Raw genomic sequence first — 22,297 nt, 5'->3', positions numbered from 1 at the left:
TGAGGGGTGACCTTATAGAGGTTTATAAAATCATGAGGGGCATGGATAGGATGAATAGATAAAGTCTTTTCCCTGGGGTCGGGGAGTCCAGAACTAGAGGGCATAGGTTTAGGGTGAGAGGGGAAAGATATAAAAGAGACCTAAGGGGCAACTTATTTCACGCAGAGGGTGGTACTTGTATGGAATGAGCTGCCAGAGGATGTGGTGGAGGCTGGTACAATTGCAACATTTAAGAGGCGTTTGGATGGGTATATGAATAGGAAGGGTTTGGAGGGATATGGACCGGGTGTTGGCATGTGGGACTAGATTGGGTTGAGATATCTGGTCGGCATGGACAGGTTGGACCGAAAGGTCTGTTTCCATGCTGTACATCTCTATGACTCTTTCAGTACATCCAATACTTTCAGGACTAGTTTGTTTAGTGTTTTGGGATATATATTATAGGTCCTGGAGATCTGTCTAACTTTAACTCTACTAATTTCTCTTGTGTTATTTCTTTGTACTAATGTTAATTTTCTCTGAATTCTGAAAAAACTGAATTCCTCTTTCTCACCAGACTTTTGATTCCCTAATCATTCTGAGAAATTATTTATGTCCTCTTTTGTGAAGATGGATCCAAAGTATATGTTCAATTCTGCCATTTCTTTGTATTCCATTTAAGTTGCCCCATTTCTGACTGCAAGGGACTTACATTTGTCTTCACTGATTTTTTTCTTTTCACATATTTATAGATATTTTTACAAGTCAGTCTTTACAATCTTTGCAAGTTTACTCTCGTCATCTATTTTAACCTCCTCGATCAATATTTTTGTCTTATTTTGCTGAATTCATAATATGCCTTCCACATCTGAAAATCTATCATTATGGCTGAGGTTGGAGGTACCACTGTTTCCTTTTTAGTCCAACTACTCCATTGGCAACAATGAGTTTTAAATTTAACCAGGCTGGTGATATGGGTCTCAGACTGTATCAGGTTCATTATTGTATTACATCAGTTATGTTTCCTTCGTAACTAAGAAGTAACTGGCTTATTCACAGAAACAAACTTACCCAAACAAAGATGCAAAGATCATTGACTAACAACTCGAATGATATAGTTACTACATATCTACCCTTTTAAAAATAAACTAGTATTTACAAAATAATGAACACTTTGCTGAGCATTAACTTGAAAGCAACTCAGCCAAGTAACAGTTAAACTTATGAAAAGAGGGCAAGTAATTTGGACTGTCCCAAAGAGTGTCCTGAATCTGAATATTTTCTACTCACACAAGCTGCTGGCATTTGTGCATGTTCCTGGAATAGTTGGAGTTGGTTGACTTTCTTTTACTTCAGGAATCTACTAGATGTGGTAAAGATAACTTCCGCTGAGGTTTTAGCTCATACCCAATGGTGCAGAAAGTTGAAAAGAAATAGCACAAGGGAGCAAAATGCCATTGTTCTTGCAGATCAAATTCTCTCTCTGAAGAAAGTCAAAAATGTTATAGTCTTATTCTCTTTCCAAACTGGAACACATGATCTCACTCTTTGAAATTACTCCAGATTATATGACAGCTTCCAAACTCCCTTTGCAACCACAAAATAGCTGCTAGTGTGTTTTCTTTAGTAAAATATTCTTTTGTTTAAAATTCAAGATATATTTATATGGTTCCAAAATCCTTTAAAAATTAATGTTTGGATCACATTTCATTATAACAATATCTGAAGGCAGAGAGGTAGATGTAAGGTCACAGACTAGTGGTCACTCAGTGATGGATATGTTTCACATTAAACAGCATTAGATGCTGGTAAAGCTATCGGTAACAGGTGTTGTATGAAGATACATTCACTAACTTTTACTACTTTTATGAAGTCATTAGACTTCTTGTGGCAATGCTATCATGTCTTCAGGCATGGAAACTGATAACTTGATTTCCTTGGCCATCTCCTCCTAATCCCTTCTGAAGGCCTCTGAGAATTGTCATGTCTTTCGTCCTGTCAACCTCCATCATTAATGAGCTATGTGCCTTATTCATGATCTTTGAGAACATTCTCTGAGTTCCATTTTCTTTGTTCAGAAACTCAGTACAGACACAGTCCTTTATCCAAAATCTTTGGGGGCGGTTGTTTTTGGAATTCAGAATTTTTCAGATTTTGGAATATATGACATTTTCATAATGAAATAAAAATAATTACCTAATAGCAGACGCACATGTGAATAGTACAAGTGCTGAGACACAATTGACGCTTGCCAATGCAGTGCCATGCCGCCACGTCACATCATGTAGTTTGAGTGGGTGTAGAGTTGGGTCACCTGTTTGCATGCCAAAATGACGTTTCACACTTAACGAAAAAACAATTCAGATTCCAGAGCTTTCCGGATATCGAATAAAAGATTGTGTACCTGTAATACATGAAGCCTTTGTTATTCAGCACAACCTCCATTGAAGAGGGATGGACTGCCACTTAAAAACAGAGCTGCAATTAGCACACACTGCTTGACTTGCTGTTGATTGCCAAATGTAACCAGTGGCATTACAGTTGTGCTGTCCTGAACTATCATCAGGTAAATGAGGTGGCAACAATACAATTTTGTGCCCAATCTGGCTCCAACACAAACGGCAAAGGCAGATCATGATTTTAACACTTGCAATTGACAAAATGGTGCAAACCAATTTCTAATCCTATAAATTTGAGAAGTTATCTAAAGAGTTAATACAGAAAAAAAAGGTGTGAATCCAGAACAAGGGGACAAAAAATATAAAGCTCTTTCATTTAGGATTGAAGTCAGAAGGAACTATATCTCCAATATCAAGAATCTTAAGCTGTTTCCCTGAAATTTGTATGTTAATCTAAATATTGAAGACAGATTTCTTTTCAGGTTTAGTTCAGAGATAGGAACAAAGCTGTGAACTTTGATTTGTGGTGGAGAACTGCGATGATCTATAGGATCTTGAAGGGCTGAATAGCCTCCTCCTGTTCAAAATATAAGATTCAAATATTTAAGCAATAATTTAACTATTTATTTTCATTTTCAATAAAAAGCCCAAAGCAATGCAGTAACAAAAGTTTCAACATTTTAACATACATATTTGACGATGGTGGTTGACAGCTTGAAAGAACAGAATGTTTCATGTGATGGGAATAAAACTGCAAAATAACTTCAGTGAAACATCATGTTCTTGATTTTACAGTGTAGCTTTCAACTTTCAAAATGAAAACTTTTTCTTGGAATCGAATGACAGCATAGTCTCAATAAATGTGTAAGTTTGCAGATGTTCTGACAATTTCATGATAAAGATCAGAGGAGACAACTTAAATAATGACATTCTTTTTTTGGTTGGATGGAGGGAGGGGAAGCGACAATATCAAATAAGCTCTCACTGGTACTACTCTGTCTTAACATGACTATGATGTGGAAATAACGAGCAATTTTTTTTTCTCTCTGAAAATACAGTTTGGTTTGAAAATGACAGAAATTGCACTTTTATCAGTAGAAACTTGCTGTACCTGTTAAAATAAACACAGCAAAAAGAAGCGAAATATAATCACTCCGGGCTTCGATCACATGCGGTTAGGGGTTTGATGGATCAAGCCTTGTCTTGGCTGAGACGCCTACAGTTCACGTTGTTGTAGTTTCCCTGCAAGGAAATAATTGTTTCCAAGCCCGAAATGTTGAATTAGCAAACACTCCGCCAATTATAACAAGCCTGTCGGTTTACACATATGGGCTCAGGCACTTAGATTTTGTTTTATTTTTCGCTTTCTGCATCTCCAAAGTTTTGCAGAGTGAGATTGGAAATGGCGCTAACAGGAAGGGCCTTGATTATCATGAGGAGCCTGAGGAAGAGGCAGTCATGTTCGTTTGCCAGGGTAAGATGACATTTTTAACAGTGGTGGAGGAAGTAAGATCCTGTTTGCCTTTCTTGATGTATCTCACAATCATCACTGTCATCACTGTCATTCGTTTCCAGCCTCCGGGGTATCCCTCTGAAGAAAAAAATATGGATATAATTAACATTGTGGGAATGGCCTGTAATCAAGTACTTCAATAAGGACACAATAAGTACAATAAAGGTGATTGAACTATGAAATAAACAGTAGATAAACAATTTTATTTACTGTTGATTGATGTGTGATTATAAATGCTGCACTGCAAACATGCTAAATATCTGTGAATCTCTAAGAAATATTGCTGCAGAAGCAATTGCTACAAGTAGGGGTTATAATGTCTATTTAATAACAGCCTCAGAGCACATGTGGTCCTGTGTGCGATATTAAAACATACCATATTATGCCATCTGATAGTGCAGGTTTGAAAGAAGTATTTTCTATCAACCCATGCTCTCCACCTATATATTACCAATACTTATGAATAACCGAATGGGCCATTTTGTGTATGGTATGGATTTTGACACTTCAATATTTCTACTGGATCTAAACAATGCTATTTTGTGTTATCTGTTCACAATAAAAATGGATTGGTACATTCTAGGAATAGAAGGAAAGTTATAACCAATGATAAAACCTCAAACACAGTTACTGAACTGGGCACAGTATGCAGTGTTTTAAGGTCTACAGGACAAATGACCATTGTCAACATTTGTCAGGATGTGTTTATGTATGGCAATTTTTTTTCAAGTAAAGTTTTCAATGCGCAAAAAAGAAAAGAGTTTAGTGGCAAGATTGTTTTCACTGCTCTTGGCACCAATGGAAAGTTACATTAATGTTAAAGCCATACCTAATAACAGTGACAAGAAATAACACAACAGCTTAAGGCCATGTTCTATTCAATATATTTGATAGCAAACCATCATCTTGGCTGACTTCTGGAAGACAAGAAGGCAAATTAAAGCAAATAGGTAGAATGCAGCATTAGGGTAACTAATCTACAGAACTGAAGGAGCTTTTGAGCAAACAAACTGAAGCTAGCACTTCAACCCTTCCAGCAGGAAGGCACAGAAATGGAGTGCATATGCTTGGCACTGGGTGATAAGCAGAAAGAATATAAAGACGAAACAAATTGCAGTTGCATGGCTCATTGAATTACCATATTCTGGAGACAGGTCTGACAGTTTCATTACTGGATGGTCAGGGGAACAGGAACTTGGTAGCAGGGGATTGAGGTCAAGGAGCTTTGGGATGGATCCTTGACAGTCAGTGGAAGAAAGGTTCCCATATAGTTGTGTTTCGGTGATCATGCCAGCCGACTATTCTGTCAAGTTTGGGGCTTGGGAGGTCAAAGCACATCTTGAGGAATTTATTCCTCCTGGCCACCAAGGGCTTCAAAGATAAGGACATTTTATATCTTAGTCTCTTGTAGTCAGTGATTTCTTCTTACGGTTTGCTGATCAAGGTATTAATGTGGGACTTCCCCAGATTTGACGTTAATGCTACCTTAAGCAACAATGGCAGCATTGGGGTGCAACTGCATGTACAATAGACTTCCACCTACTTTTAATGAGAGTTACATTAGTGACCTGCACTCAGCACTATTGGAAACATGATATTGTCTGCCTGCCTGTACTTAGATTCCTACTGCATATTTTGGTTTGATATTGCAGTGCCATTTGCACATGAATAACAGCATGCGCCATTAGCCTTACCATTATTTTGGCAGCAAAATCTGACCCAAAGTAGTTCTTTTTCACAAAGAGGTTCAGATTTATTAGGCATCATAAAACCTTTTATTTTGGCCTAGAAGTTGGTTGTATTCCAGTTTTCAAGACAAAAATATTAATCTAAATCAATGTGTGAGAACAGACAAAAAGCTTTTAGGAATTATGATCTGCCTTTGGATAAACTAAAGCAATAATTACCAACCTTTATAAAGATGATCAAACCTTTATAAAACATTGAGCTGAAAATGTGTTGCTGGAAAAGCGCAGCAGGTCAGGCAGCATCCAAGGAGCAGGAGAATCGACGTTTCGGGCATGAGCCCTTCTTCAGGACTTTTCCAGCAACACATTTTCAGCTCTGATCTCCAGCATCTGCAGTCCTCATTTTCTCCTTTTATAAAACATTGAGGAGATTACAATTCATCTACATTCTGTTCATTAAATGGAACAAATGGAAGCTGATTCTATAGTTACAGTTTATGATAGGCCTTAATTTAGGCCATAAGATCAATTATACCCTCTCGGATGAGTCTATCAGTATGCTCTGTCAAGATTTTATCAAAGTGAATTCCACAAATGTGTTTTGTTTACTGTTTCATTTTGAACAATCCTTTACACAACATGCATTTTAATTTCACTACATGGTAACAGCTTGGAACCAAAATATACTGAAAAGCATAATATTCTATTGTTTAGCAATACACTCAAGAGAATGTGTCAGTGATGCTTCCTGAGATGAAGGATGTGGTGATGTGATTTACTGAACTAACCGATATATCAGTTTAGCAACTCGGGCTTTAGAATATGGCAGCTCATTAATAACCTAGTGAATAGAGACAAGGTTGGACCAATGCTGGAGTTATTGGATGCAACTTTGGTTTCCTTACCTAAAGAAGGATACTCTGACTGTTGAAGGAGTATGAAGGAAGTTTACTAAACTGATTTGTGGGATAGCAGGACTGACATACCTGGAGAGACTAGATCAGTTAAGACTACATTCACTTGAGTTTTGAAGAATGAGGAGGAAATATGATCTAAACCTATAAAATTCGAACAGGATTAGACCGGGTAGACGCAGGTAGGATTCCAGAGCCATGAATCGTAGCTTATGGATAAGGTAAGGAATTCCCTCACACATGGTAATGAGCTTATGAAATTCCCCTGCCACAGGAAACTGTGGAGGCAAAACATTGAAGACTTACAAGAAAAACGTAGGTATAGTTCTTCTGTCTAAAGAGATCTAAGAATATAGGGAGAAAGTGGGAACAGGCAATTGTGATGGATGATTTTTTTAAAAATTCATTCATGGTATGTGGGTGTCTCTGGCTAGGCCAGCATTTATTACCCGTTCCTAGTTTGCCAAGAGGGCAGTTAAGAGTCAACCACATTGCTGTGGATCTGGAGTCACATGTAGGCCAGACCAGGTAAGGATGGCAGCTTCCTTCCCTAAAGGACGTTAGTGAACCAGATGGGTTTTCCCTGACAATTGGCAATGGATTCATGGTCATTGTTAGACTCATATTTCTAGCTTTTGATTAAATTCATATTTCACCATCGGCCGTGGCAGGATTCAAACCCCAGGACATCATTTGGGTCTCTGGATTAACAATCTAGAGTTAATATCATGAGCCCATCACCTCCCTGATCACCTCATGATCATATTGAATGGTGGAGCAAGCTTGAAGGGTCGAAAGAAGTACTAATGCTCTTATTTGTGAAATCAAATCAAAGATCGACGGTTAACTGTTTTTGTTGCATCACCATGTCAATGATGGCTGAAGAAAGTGAGGACTGCGAATGCTGGAGATCAGAGTCAAAAAGTGTGGTGCTGGAAAAGCACAATTGGTCAGGCAGCATCCGAGGAGTAGGAGAGTTGACGTTTCATCAGGAATGTTGTGGGGGGGACGGGGTGGCTCAAGGGGCTGGGGATAAATGGGACGGGGGTGGGACTGGGGGAAGGCATCTGGGATTGCGATATGTAGATGAAGCTGGGGGCTGATGGTGATAGGCCAGAGTGGAGGGTGGACTGGATAGGTGAGAAGGAAGATGGATAGGTAGGACAGTTCAAGAGCACAGTGCTGGGTTGGATCTGGGATATGGCGGGGGGAGGGGAGATGAGGAAACTGCTGAAATTGACCACATCAGTTGGACAGTCCCAAGGTGGAAGATGAGGCGTTCTTCCTCCAGGCATCAGGTGGCTAGAATTTGGTGGTGGAGGAGACCCAGGACTTGCATGTCCTTGGCAAAGTGGGCCATTGCTCTCGATGTGGTCTCCGCTACATTGGGGAGACAGGATGCCAACTTGCGGAACGTTTCAGAGAACATCTTTGGAACACACACACCAATCAGCCCCACTGCCCTGTGGCTGAACACTTCAACTCCCCCTCCAACGTTCCTGATGAAGAGCTTATGCTCAAAACGTTGACTCTCCAGCTCCTCTGATGCTGCCTTTTTCAGCACCATACCTTTTGACAATGATGGCTGAAGTCAGAACAAGCTGTATAAACTGGAATCCCTTTTCTCAAGTCTGTTTCTTGCATTTTAATCCTGATAAATGCAAGACAATTCAAACTTTGACTTCTTGTTTTAGTAATGTTAAACAAAATTGAAATCAATTATCCTAATAACAATTGTGAACTTAGACCAAAACTGAAAGGGAACTTTATTTAAATGCCATATCAAATAAATTGTGATTTAACTGTATTCTTAGAATTAATGAGCGCTAAATAAAACATACTGAATGAATAGAGCCACCATACACACTATCATATTTCCCAACCAATTTTACTTTCATGTTCAGTTCCTTTATATTTTCTTTCATTTCAAAAGGTGTTGCCTTTATTCAAATAAGTTAAGGCAGAGTGTAAATAGTTTGTTTTGTTTTACTTATTGGGGGTGTATTGCACTGAAAGAATTATATATTTAAAAGATCTTAACTTTTTATTACAGAATAAGGTAATGATTCTGAACAAGTTCACGTTGAAGATTGCATCAAGCTCTATACAAATTGAAGATGTCATATATATTTTGTAGAAAAGGGAAAATAAATTAGGACTTCATGAGATTGAAGACATCTACAGGTCTCCTCCTAGTAAATGACTCATGAACTCATGTAAATTGTATCTATCTGCTATCAATAATTGGCTTATTGAATAAGATGATAACCTCTTCTTGTTGAGTCTATGCAGTGGTTATTATTCTACTGCTGTTGACTGAGCAAGCCCTTATAACCAGTTCAGGAAACATTATTGGTTGAAAGACCCTTCTACCCACAAATGCAACATGGTGATCAGCAAAGGGTATTGTTGTTTAATACTAGATTTTATAACAGTTAAAATATCCACTGGGTGAGTTTACAGCTTGAAACATTCTTCCGCTTTAAGGACGACTCATACAGATAATCAGTGTTTCAACAAACAAACCATCATCAAGAACTTGTGGAAAGATGAATAAGGGAGAAACAGCACACAGCTTAAAGCCTGTACATCAGAAATGGTAAGCAGTTCTGAAAAAAAAAACAGCATAGGCTATAAAGAGTTTACATTTGATTGTTGCAGGTACCATCAGGAAGTGAGGATCTGTAGGGGCATTCCTGGTTAGGGATTTGAATAGGAAGTGAATGGTCTGAGCTCCATGTGTAAAGTTAAATATCCTGATTGGGCAAGGGAAAAAGCTTTAAACTATTGCTGTAGGAAACATTCTGTGAAGGCTAGGAGTAGGGAAACGGGCATTTCCAACTTACAGTGAGCACGGACACATAATAAGTGGACACCACTGGCCACTGCTACATAAGAAAATCAAGGACCATGGAGTACTTTATACATCCCAACACTTCAATTTATCTTTTGTTCTTCTACACTCCAGCAGACACAAGTCTCAGCATTCAACCTTTCCTCATGAGACAATCAACCCCATTTGAGACCTTAATTTCTAGTGTATTTACTTATTTAGTTAGTGCATTTACTTAGTATATTTCCTTAAACGAGGAATCCAATGCAGTCAGTTAGCTTAGTTGAATAGATGATTGCTTTCTGGCATAGAGTGAAACGAACCACATGGCTTCAATTCCCACACTGGTTGAGGTTATCATGAAAGAATCTCCTTCTCAACCTCTCCCCTGACCTGAGGCATGGTTATGTTATGGAGCTTGTAAACCATTGCTACAAGTGACCACTTGCATTTATCCTTCGTCATTTCTACCCAAACCATTTCTGCATATTGACCTCCTGAACATCGGCCGTCCCTTGCTGTTGTACTGATATCATCATTAGCTGGTAGATCTACCCTTCCAACATTTTCTACTTTCTTGTCATACCTAAATAGCCTCTAAAATTCAGATGACAATCCATGTCACCTTAAAGCCATGGATCAGTAATGGCTAGGAGATCATATTTATTCATTTCCATCTGTGCACTCTTCTTCAGTTTGGTTTTGGATTAAATGTGCATTCAGATAAAGAGTATTTAATTTTACTTCTTTACTTTCTTTGTAAATTCTGGTCTTATCTGTTGTTTGATTCAGAGATTCTTACTCTCTACTTTTTCCTGTCATGGACTGTTTATCATTTCTCTATCTTTGTCCTTGAATTTACTCTTTGATTTACCACTTCTTCCCAAGTTTAATGCATTTCCTCCACTATTTATTTGCAGTTATGTGATCAGCAAGAATACTGCCCCAAAAGTGGAAGCGACTTCTCACACTCCAGTCTTTGAGCCATGCATTCATTCCTCTAATCTGATTTGTGATATGCTAATTTGTGTATGGCTCAGGGCCAATGCAGAGATTGTGACCTTTGAGATTCTACTTTAGTTGATGCCGAGCTCCTCATACTGAATATGCAAAGCTCCTTTTCATACTGCCTACACTTTTGGTACCTACATGGACCATAATAACTGGATCCCACCGTTCATTCCAAGTTGCTGTCCAAACCGAGCAGATGTCTCGAACTCTGAGATCAGCAGGGAACACAAATATGTAGACTCTCACTCTTTGCTGCAGAGAACTATGTCAATCACCCTCACTACTCTCACTATACTGTTTCATAATACCACTGCATTCCTTCTTACTGCCCCTTCTTGAGTGGCTTTCTACATCCTTGTTCCACAATCAGTTAGTTGATCCTCCTGCTGTAGCATTCACTCTCATCTGGACAGGATGAAAGAACTTCAGTCGTCTTGGGCAATTCCAAGTAGCTTTTTTCCTTTGGCTCTCCTGAGCTATCTCATTGTCAAGAATACTGTCCTGTTCTTGAACATTAACTAAATCAGCCGATCCAATCCTAACAGGTGTAACTACCTTAAGGTACAAATATCCAGGTAACTTACCACCTCCCTAATGCATTTCAGTGTCTATAGTTCAGCTTCCAGCTCATGAAACTGAAGCAGCTTGAACCTCAAACTCTGGCTGCAGATATATTTTCTCTATACTAAATTGTCATCCAGGAACTTCCATATGCTGTAATTGAGACATATCACCTAACAGGACATCCTCCATGTGTTCAAAATTAATGTATTCAACTTTACATTTAGTTCTGTTTTTATACAGGTCATTAAACTTACCACCAGCTGATATACTATCTCAAAGCTTCGGAACAGAATAACCTTGCTGGATGCTCACACAATAAGGAGATTCTTCTCCAAAAACAGAGCAGGTTGGAAATGTTGAGGCAAAGGAAAAGCAATAGGACAATTTGTTCCCTTTCTCCCTTCATACCCTGAATCACGTAACTGAGGCACTCTGTTGTAATTCACACTCAGATGATAAACAGCATTAAGTTAGCTGGTTTTATATACTCCTATCTGACTATATATGCCTAGCTGACTCACTTAATGGGAAACCAGTTTTGGATAGTTCTTAATTAAATTAATTCAATGGAAAGTTTCAGTTTAGTGCCAATTGTAAAGTAAATTAGATTTCACAAACTAAACTTTTAGGCTTATTACCATATGACTGCAGACATCATAGTACCTGAAACACCAGACTTATTGTAGATCTGCATCATACTTCAAATAGAGAGGACTTATTTATGTTCCTGCAGCAGAAGTGTCAATTGGAATGCTCTGGTTCCTGCAGGCAAGTTACCAGTCGAACTGGGTGGGACATATGCTGTGTAAAATCAGAATAACAGCATCATGCTCATTGCGTCCCCACTCCCATTGGGATTTCATTAACAGTAAGGGGAACAGTGGCAGTACCTACACTTTGGCCAATTGATCTCCTTAAATAACCAATTAAAGGTCATTTAAAGGCCTGGATGTAGTTTGCTCGCTGAGCTAGAAGGTTCGTTTTCAGACGTTTCATCACCATACTAAATAACATCTTCAGTGACCCTCCGGATGAAGCACTGGTGGTGTAGCCTGCTTTCTGTTTGTGTTTGGGTTTCCTTGGGTTGGTGATGTCATCTCCCGTGGTGACATCAGTTCCTATGGTGATGTGATTTTCTGGGTTTTTTTCCTCGGGGGGTAGTAAATGGGATCCAAGACAATGTGTTTGTTGATAGAGTTCCATGCTTCTCAGAATTCTTGTGCAAGTCTCTGTTTGGCTTGTCCTAGGATGAATGTGTTGTCCGAGTCGAAGTGGTGAATTTCCTCATCCGTATGTAAGGATACTCGTGAGAGTGGGTCATGTCTTTCTGTGGCTAGTTTTCCACCTGTTTGTCCAATGTAGTGTTAGATACAGTTCTTGCAAGGTATTTTATAAATGACATTAATTTTGCTTGTTGTCTTTATAGGGTCTTTCAAGGTCATTAGCTGCTGTTTTAGTGTGTTGGTGGGTTTGTGGGCTACCATGGTGCCAAGGGGTCTAAGTAGTCTGGCAGTCATTTCCGAGATGTCTTTGATGTAAGGGAGAATGGCTAGGGTTTCTGGGGGTGTTTTTGTGCTTGTTTGGGTTTGTAGCTGAGAAATCGATGGACTGTGTTCATTGGATACCCGTTCTTTTTGAATACACTGTATAGGTGATTTTCTTCTGCTCTGCTTAGTTCCTCTGTGCTGCAATGTGTAGTGGCTCGTTGGATTAATGTTCTAATGCAGCTTTGTTTGTGAATGTTGGGATGATTGCTTCTGTAGTTCAATATTTGGTCCATATGTTTTCCTGTATTCACTGGTTTGAAGCTGAAAGGCCTCCTCCTATCACTACTGTGATATCACCTCAGGCAGCTTATACCAAATGTTTCGGCAAGAAAATGATGGCAAACTTGCTGTGAATGGGGAGGGAGGTTAGTGTTGTGATCCCCATACAGGCTAATAACTTTGGAAAATAAATTTGAATTTACAGTGTTTCACTCCAGGGAATACATTACAATTTTTAGATTTTAATCCTTTTACTATATGGAAAAACATCAAAGCCATCCAAACATTATTTAGTCAGTAAAATTTACTAAACTGTCAAAGAAGTAGCAAACACATTAAACTTCCTAATGGGATCAACACCCTTCCACTGGATTTATTTATTATAGCGCACTTCCTGCATTTGTTGTATTTGTTCTTCATTAAAACAAATCCTTTTCAGATCCTTTCCCTCTGTTCAGGTTTTAACTCCAGATTCCCTATATTCATCCATGTCTGAATGTTTTCTTTTACTGTCGACCTCTATTAAGATAGTCTCAACCAACCATACATCCAAATGCCCTTCCTTATGACAAAAATAATGAGTCAGCTTGAATCATATTTCATCTTTCACAATATCATTTTTATTGCTCTATAGAATATCTGTCTTTTCATTTCTGCTATCTACCTCACTGAACAGACATTTTTCACACTATCAGAATTCTTATCTCTGCAATTTCTGTTTGGCATTGCAAGAAAATGCTTAGTCACAATTATGAGATTTTTTTTGAACCATCATCCATTACAGAAGCTGTCCTTGTCTTTGAAACTTTATGATTTTTCAATTGGAACTTTATTCTCAAAGGGACACTGTTTCCAAATTCTTCCATGAGTGTTATCCTTCTAATGTTTCCAACTCTTGTTCGACTTTCATAATCTTATATAACCTAACAGTTGACAATCTATATGAAAGAAATTAAAATACTTCTTATATATTTTCCACAAATATGCATTGCTACAAAACTGTTCAACTTGCTTTTGACCAGTTTTATAGCAATTTTTCCAGATTTTCTGAGTGACAGGAAACAGAGTAGTGGTGAACAGTACGTCAAACTGAAGTAGGATTTATAGAGATACCCAAGATGTTAGTGTTAAGGCCATTGTTTATTTTTGATATATGTTAATGACTTAGACTTGGGTGATGGGATTAAAATGGTTTAATTTCAAAATTACATTTTGACACAAAAGTGGAATGAATATTGAAGGGGATGATGGAAGACTTCAAAAGACTGCATAAAATCTGACAAAAAAAAACCGTGGATGCTGTAAATCAGAAACAAAAACACAAGTTTTTGGAAAAGCTCAGCAGTTCTGGCAGCATCTGTGAAGAGAAATCAGAGTTAACGTTTTGGGTCCGGTGACCCTTCCTCAGAACGTATGGTAGCTGGGAAAATGTCGGTTTATATGCAGAGGATAGGGTGGGGGAGAGGGTAAGGAGTATACGATTGGTGGGGGTAGACCCCAAAGAGACAGAAGACAAACAAAGGAATGGTTAACGATTTGGCTAGGAGAGTGAATGGCTGTTAATGAATACTGTTATTGGCTAACAATGGTAGTGTGTAATGGCAGACTATGTGATAACAAGGCCTAGAGTGTGGGGTTGGACGCTAGTACATGGGAGAGTTCAGGCCCTAAAATTATTGAACTTGATATTGAGTCTAGAGGGCTGCAGTGTCCCCAAGTGGAAAATGAGGTGTTTTTCTTCCAATGTGTTGATCTTCACTGGAATACTGCAGCAAGCCTGAGACAGAGATGTTGGCCAGGAAACAGGGTGATGTGTTATAGTCGCAGGCAACTGGAAGCTCAGGGTCATTTTTGCGGGCAGAATGTAGGTGTTTTGTGAAGTGGTCACCCAGTTTACGCTTTGTTTCCCCAATGTAGAAAAGAACGCATTTGTCTACTGCATTCATTGGTCACAGATTATTACAGGTAAAGTTCCCTTTGTTCACTTTTCCTTCACTCCCAAAACCCCGCCACAACCTCACGGCACCTTCCCCAGCAATTGTCAAAGGTGAAACCTAGCCATTTACCTCTTGCCTCCTCAGTATCTAAGGGCCAAACATACCTTCCAGGTGAAGCAGCACTTTACTTGCAGGTCACACTATCTCATCTACTACATCCATTGCTCACAATGTGGCATTCTCAACATTGGGGAAATGAAGCATAGACTGCAAAAATGACCCCGAGCTTCCAGTTGTCTACCACTTTAACACATCACACTGTTCCCTGGCCAACATCTCTGTCTCAGGCTTGCTGCAATGCTCCAGTGAAGTTCAGTGCAAGGTGGAAGAACAACACCTCATTTTCCACTTGGAGACCCTGCAGTCCTCCAGACTCAACACTGAGTTCAATAATTTTAGGGGCTGAACTCTCCCATGTCCTAGCCCCCAACCCCATACATCAGGCCTTGTTATCACACAGCCTGCCATTACATCCTACTGTTGTTAGCCAATAACAGTCTTCATTAATGCTCATACACACTCCTACCAAGATCGTTATCCACTCATTTATCTGTCCAACTGCTCTTCTCTCTATCTCTGGGCTCACTCCCCACTTATCATTTACTCTTTACGCCCTCCCCCACACTATCTTTTGCATACAAACTGACATCTTCTTAGCTTTCATCAGTTCTGAGGAAGTGTCACCAGATGCAAAATGTTAACTCTGATTTCTTTCACAGATGCTACCAGACCTCCTGAGCTTTTCCAACAACTTCTGTTTTTGTTTCAAAAGAATACAGATAGTTTACTGGCCTGCAATTGCTAGGTTTGCCCTTACAGTTTTCATTTTATGAACACGAGTGTAACATTTATATCTCTACCCCTCTGGAGGTTTGGAAGAACATGATCTATACTTCCATAATTCTGCATTCCCTATCCCCACTAATCCTTTGAGCATCCTCAGATGCAATTCATTCAAACCTGGTAACTTATCTGCTTCACATGCAACCAAATCTTCCAGCGCCACCTCTCCATCAATGTTTAACCTATCTGGTGTCTCAAATACTTAAACTTGCCATTTTTAAAATATTATCTTTCTGAATAAAGACTGTTGCCTTAGAGTCAGTTAGCACTTCAGCCATATCTGCTGCCTTGCTGCATAGTTTGGTCCCTAATTTTGATTAACTTACCTTTTCTCCTCTATGCACTGTTTGTATGTCAAGAAGACTTCTGTATTCCACTAAGAAGCAAACAGCATGAAAGATGATGCCTTTCAGTGTCATAATGAAGTAGTGTGTTGAAAGTTCCTTTAGCTCAGTAGGTGTTAATGTATTATGTAGGTAAAAACAATGACTGCAGATGCTGGAAACCAGATTCTGGATTAGTGGTGCTGGAAGAGCACAGCAGTTCAGGCAGCATCTGAGGAGCAGTAAAAACGATGTTTCGGGCAAAAGTCCTTTATCAGGAATTATGTCAATTCTATTGGATATATAGGCTTTCCCACAAGATTACAATTAGAAATCGGCTTGAAGCTTTTCATCATTCAATGGATATGATAAGATTTTGTTAACAAATGCAGTAAAAGACTCCAGGAACTTGAATTTGGCAACATAAACAGCATGGTAATATTAAAATGTCGTGCTGAGTGAAAGAGAATCAAATTTGCACACTTTAATAAATGTGTTCTTTTTCATGGATCACTTGATCGATGATTGTTACCAAAATGTTCTCTCAAAACCATCTCCATAGAAACTGAACCAGGGAGTTTCAAAATGTGTAGGGTATTTTAGATGTTTAAAGTATGTTTGTGGATGAAGTAGAGATACCAAAATGATGGCCTATTCACACAGTATTATTCTGTGTTTTCTCAGAGTTTAAAGAATTGAATTTCAATCTGAATCTGCTGGCAGTCTGCAATGAATGATCAATGGATGGTACAGTGGTTAGCACTACTATCTCCCAGCACCTAGGACCTGGATTTGATTTCAGTCTTGAGTGACTGTCGCTGTGGTGTTTGCACATGTTGTGAGTGTTCTGCTTTTCTCTCACAATCCAAAGATGTGCAGATTAAGTGGATTGGCTATGCTAAATTGTCCTGTAGTGACCAGGGATGTGTAGGCTAGGTGATTTAGCCATGGGAAATGTGGGCTATGGAGATAGGATGGGGGGAACTGGGATGCTTTTTGGAGGATTGGTGTAGACTCAATGGGCTTAATGGCCTCTTTTTGTGCAGTAGGGATTCTATGATTCATGGAAATCAGGAACAACTCAAATGAAATTTAAACCTTTACAGTGTTTTTGCATAAGTTATGTTATAACAAACAACTCTGAGAATGTGGATGACGAACATTCAGCCACAAGTAATTGAAAACAAGACTGGAAAAACTCTGTTCAACACAGACATGCATTTAAGAGGAATAGACCACTCAGTCAAGCTTGCAAGGCCATTCAATAAGATCATTACTGATCTGACTGCTCCACACTCCTGACCAATCCAATAATCTTCCATCCCCTTGCTTATCAAGAATCTGTTTACTTCTGCCTTATAAATATTCAAACAATCTGTTTCCACCACCTTGTTGAGGAAGAAAGTTCTGAAGGCAACCCATCACATGGATCATATGTAGCTCTATTCAACTTGGTGGCATGGTAGCTTACAGCATCAGGGACTCAGGTTCAATTCCAGCCTTGGGTGATTGTCTGTGTGGAGCTTGCTTATTCTCCCAGTGGTCTGTCTGGTTTTTGCCCACAGTCCACAGATGTATAGGTTAAGTGGATTGGCCATGCTAAATTGTCCATAGTGTTCAGGGATGTGGAAGTTAGCTGGACTGGACATAGGAAATCTTCGAGGAGAAAGTGAGTACTGCAGATGCTGGAGATCAGAGCTGAAAATGTGTTGCTAGAAAAGCGCAGCAGGTCAGGCAGCATCCAAGGAACAGGAGAATCGACGTTTCGGGCATAAGCCCTTCTGCGTAAGCATTCCTGAAGAAGGGCTTATGCCCGAAACGTCGATTCTCCTGTTCCTTGGATGCTGCCTGACCTGCTGCGCTTTTCCAGCAACACATTTTCAGCTCTGGACATAGGAAATGCAGAGTTAAAGGGATAGGGTGGGTCTGGGAAGGATGCTCTTCAGAGGTTCAATATGAACCTGATCGGCTGAGTGGCCTGCTTCCATACTGTAGGGATTCTATAACCTCCATTCTCTTTATGTTATGCTATTAACTCTTCCAGCTTGGATGAACCAGAGATCTACTTATGACTTAAACATTTGAAGTAAATCTATCAATAGTGCACTAAGCAGCAATCTGTCTCAAATTCAAATTGTAGTGGTTACTTCTTTAAGGGAAAATTGAGCTGATATCACTGATCATGGCCATTTTTTTTTTATTGCGTATTTGAGATTAAGACAAGGATGGAAGACCACACAAATCACAGGCTTAGCCTGTCATTAAGTGATCACACCACGTCTACCTCCCAAATCTTCAAGATCCTTGGTTTTGGTTTTTGTAAATTTTGTAAAAGGTCTCTGAAAATGCCAGATTATCTCAATCTTAAACTGAAATAGAAAACGGACAATTACTGACACAGTTTATTTATGTATTAAATCGAGAGCTCAGTCTATCCTCTCAGAGACCTGGTGGAACAGGAAACAACTTGTTTTGCCACATTGCCAACTGAGAGAACACACTTAGAATTATAGGTTTACCTGGAAGAAAGAAGAACAAACTTTAATGGAGGTTGTTTTTGCTGCTCATCCATCTGCACCCTGTGCTTTTCTGGAGGACCCAGTGTATTTTCAGTTTCTTATTCAATTACCAATCAGTATCTAATACTCAAGCCATCATTGCGACCTCCCTCCCTTATCAGATTGAAGACATGACCATTATTTTCTAACTTGACAAGAAAGCACGCTTATAAACAATGTCAGAAATTTTGCTAACAAACTTAAATAATATTTTCCTAACCCAGAGTAACTTAATATTTTCAATTATAAATTTTAGGTACGCTCATTACACCCTAGTCCAATATAGTTTCAGTTTTTTATTTGACTGAGTCGATTCTATGTCCATGATTGTGTTGCTGTTAATTCCATCATTTTGATTGTTCCCCACATTCCTATCCAATTCTTATTTATTCTTCTTCACTCCACTTTGCTCATTAAGTTCAAGCCAGTAGCCTATGCACTGCCTCCCCAATAATAGCCATGATGATGACCATCAATGATTTAGTGTAGTACCTTGCACCCTCCCATGCTATATCATTCACCACCCTTACATATTGAGTTGCACACATTCACAATTATTGTCCACTCTGTATCCCAGCATGCTGCCTCCAATCGTACCACTGATTTGCCCAACATTCCTATCATAGCAGTTCCCCCTTATATCCACACTTGACTTTCAGTGAAAATATGTTCAGGACTGACCATGGTCCTCAATCTCCTACACCCCTAGTTGACATGGAACAACAACTCCAACTGATGAGTAATTAGATCCCTGACTGATCACTGTGTAGTTCCTGAGTGACCACTATTTCCAGGTATGGTTGCATTCGACCTGCAGGGCTGACCATGGCCCAATCCCCTGACTTTAATGATATAGAACCTCTGCTCTGAATGTTGCAAGTGATCAACTGACCATGTCCAAGACCCTAGACAACAATTGGATGATGCCCTTGACAGATTGCAGCTGGAACTGCTGGCTGAGGATCGTCTCTGGACCTGACTCACTTTAATCTTTGAGACAGTCATCAAGTTGAAGCACATGCAGTTTTTTAACCCTGTAAACTGCTGGCATATGCTGCAGATGCGACATTGGTGTACCACAGTCCTGTATAGCAACATGTCTGCATCCCTCATTTATCACTGTTTGCAAAATAACAAGATGTCTGGTATTAAATCTGCACAAAAAAAAGCAAAGCAAGGCACAGGTACTGTGAGCTTCAAAGTTATGAATGAGGCAACAATTTGTAAAAAGGTAAGGCAAACATGCTGTGAGCACGAAGTACAAAGTAAGTGACCGTTAAGAAAGCAAGCTAAGAGCCCATTCCGATGCATAAGATGGGTGCCTGTGGCTGTGTGCAAAACGGCCTGCTAGCAGCATTGCAATGTAAGATGTTGGTGAGCTCCAAAGTGCAGTACTGAACTGTATTATAAGTGAGCCCAAGATATGCCATGATGATATGGTGAGGCTAGTGCTTTGCTGATGCAGATCTCCATGATAAGAGGGTGAAGGTGGTCACTGTCCATACAGCATACCCTGAGATGTTGGGGATCGCAGGACAAGACAGAGAAGACTCCAGTGAGTTGAGGCCGCCAGATACTTTCATGTCGAGAATTGGAATTATCTTGTTTCTCTCCCTGGGAAAACAGCAACCCGCATGTAAATAAAGTGAGATCAGATAGTAATGAGATGTTAATACAAGTAAATAGGCTCCTCTCTTCTCAACCATTATTAACAATGAAATTTTATTGTTATCAATCTCATCATTGCTCACATCATTCAGGGACTGGGAAAATTCCTCACAGGGAGAAATCCTTTTCACATAGAGGTTTGTAAGTTTTTAGAAATCTCTGCGTCAAAAGGCAGTGGAAGGAAAGCCCTTGACGACAGAGGTGGATAGATCCTTGATAAGTAAGGCAGTTATTGGTAAACGATGTGAGTGTTATCAGAGCAGTCATCACCTTATTACATAGTCATACAGCATGGAAACAGATCCTTCTGTTCAACCAGTCCACGCTGATCATGTTCCCAAACTAAACTGGTCCCACCTGCCTGCATTTGGCCCATAGCCCTCTAAACCTTTCCTATTCATGTACTTTTCCAAATGCCTTTTAAATATTGTGACTGTACCTGCATCCACCACTTCCTCTGGCAGTTCATTCCACATGCGAACCACTCTGTGTAAAACAAAAGTTGCCCCTCATGTCCTTTTAAAATCTTTCTCTTCACTCCTTAAAAATATACCCCCACGTTTTGGACTCACCTACCTTAAGGAAAAGACATTTGCTTTTCACCTTGTCTGTGCCACTCATGATTTTATAAACATCTACAAGGTCACCCCACAACCTCCTGTGGTCCAGTTAAAAAGCTCCCAGCCTGTCCAGCCTATTTTTATAACTCAAGCCCTGCATTCCCAGCAACATCCTGGTAAAATCTTTCTGAACCCTCTCCAATTTAACAATATCTTTCCTATAACAGGTCACCAGAACTGCACACAGTACTCCAGAAGAGGCTTCACCAATGCCTGGTACAAGCTCAACATGATATCCCAACTCTTATACTCAAAGTTCTGAGCAATGAAGGCAAGCATGCTAAATGCCTTAACCATCCAGTCTACCCGAGATGCAAATTTTAAAGAATTATGTACCTGAACCCCTAAGTCTCTCTGTTCTACAACACTATCCACGACTCTACCATAAATTGTATAAGTTCTTACCTTGTTTGATATACTGAAATGCAATTCCTCTCATTTATCCAAATTAAACTCCACTGGCCATTCCTCAGCCCACTGACCCGATTGATCAGGATGTCTTTGTAATCCTCGATAACCTTCTTTACTATTGACTATACCACCAATTTTAGTGTCATCTGCTAACTTATTAACAATTCCCCCTATAGTCTCTTCCAAATCATTTACTTAAATGACAAACAAAAGTGGACCCAGTACTGATCCTGGTCACAGGCCTCCAGTCAGAGTAATAACCCTTCACCACACTGTAAAACCAATTTTTTTGTAATTGGCAAGCTCACCCTGAATCCCATGTGATCTTACTTTACTAATTAGTTTACCCTGCAGAACCTTGTCAAAGGCTGACTAAAGTTCAAGTAAACAACGTCTACCACTCTGCCCTCATCAATCATTTTGGTTACTTCCTCATAAAACTCAATCAAGTTTGTAAGACATTATTTCCCTCGCACAAAACCATGTTGACTATCCGTAATCATTTGTTGTCTCTACAAATCCTATCGTTCAGAATCACCTCCAACAACTTACCCAGCACCAAAGTCAGGCTAACAGGTCTATAGTCCCAGAATTCTTTTTACAGCTGTTCTTAAATACAGGTACAACATTAGCCACCCACCAGTCCTCCAGCACCTCACCCGTGGTGAGAGATAATACAAATATTTCTGCTGGGCTTCCACAATTTCCTCCCTAACTTCCCACAAGGTCCTGGGATACACTTGATTAGGTCACAGAGATTTATCCATCTTTATATTTTCTAAGACCTCCAGTATTTCCTCTTCTGTAATGTGAACTATTTTCAAAGCATAACCATTTATTTCCCTGAGTTCTCTAGTCTCTATTTCTTTCTCCACAGTAAAAAAAAGATGCAAAATATTCATTTCATATCTCTCCCACCTCGAGGCTCAACGCAAAGATGACCTTGTTGATCTTTAAGGGCCACTGCTATCTCTCTAGTTGCTCTTCACGTAATTATAGAATACCTTTGGATTATCCTTAATCTATTCTGCAGAGGCTATCTCATATCCCCTCTTTGCCTTCCTGATTTTCCTCTTAAGAATGTGCCTACCACTGTTTTTATACTTTTCAAGAAATTCATTTGATCCCAGTTGTCTGCAGTAATGTCATTATATTTTATTCTTGACTAGAACCTCAATATCTTTATTTATCCATTGGTCCCTAATCTTAC

General features: G+C 39.4%; 1 protein-coding gene across 2 annotated transcripts in view; it reads right to left on the bottom strand.

Moving 5' to 3' along the window:
• Positions 1–3,295: 3,295 nt before the first annotated feature.
• neto1l (neuropilin (NRP) and tolloid (TLL)-like 1, like) overlaps positions 3,296–22,297 on the bottom strand; it is a 222,257-nt gene continuing 203,255 nt past the window's right edge. The window contains exons 10-11 of one of the 2 annotated variants that reach the window (XM_043688454.1): positions 19,901–20,002; positions 3,296–3,969 (exon numbers count right to left, since the gene is read on the bottom strand). In XM_043688454.1, the coding sequence (XP_043544389.1) occupies positions 3,867–3,969; positions 19,901–20,002 (205 nt within the window). In that variant the 3' untranslated portion in view covers positions 3,296–3,866. The remainder of the gene's footprint in view (positions 3,970–19,900; positions 20,003–22,297) is intronic. The other variant, XM_043688455.1, reaches the window with a different exon arrangement.

The sequence above is a fragment of the Chiloscyllium plagiosum genome, chromosome 4 (assembly GCF_004010195.1).
Source record: "Chiloscyllium plagiosum isolate BGI_BamShark_2017 chromosome 4, ASM401019v2, whole genome shotgun sequence".
NCBI classification, from domain to species: domain Eukaryota; kingdom Metazoa; phylum Chordata; class Chondrichthyes; order Orectolobiformes; family Hemiscylliidae; genus Chiloscyllium; species Chiloscyllium plagiosum.
Note: the sequence above shows the minus strand (reverse complement) of the source record. Positions and strands in the feature narration are given on the sequence as shown.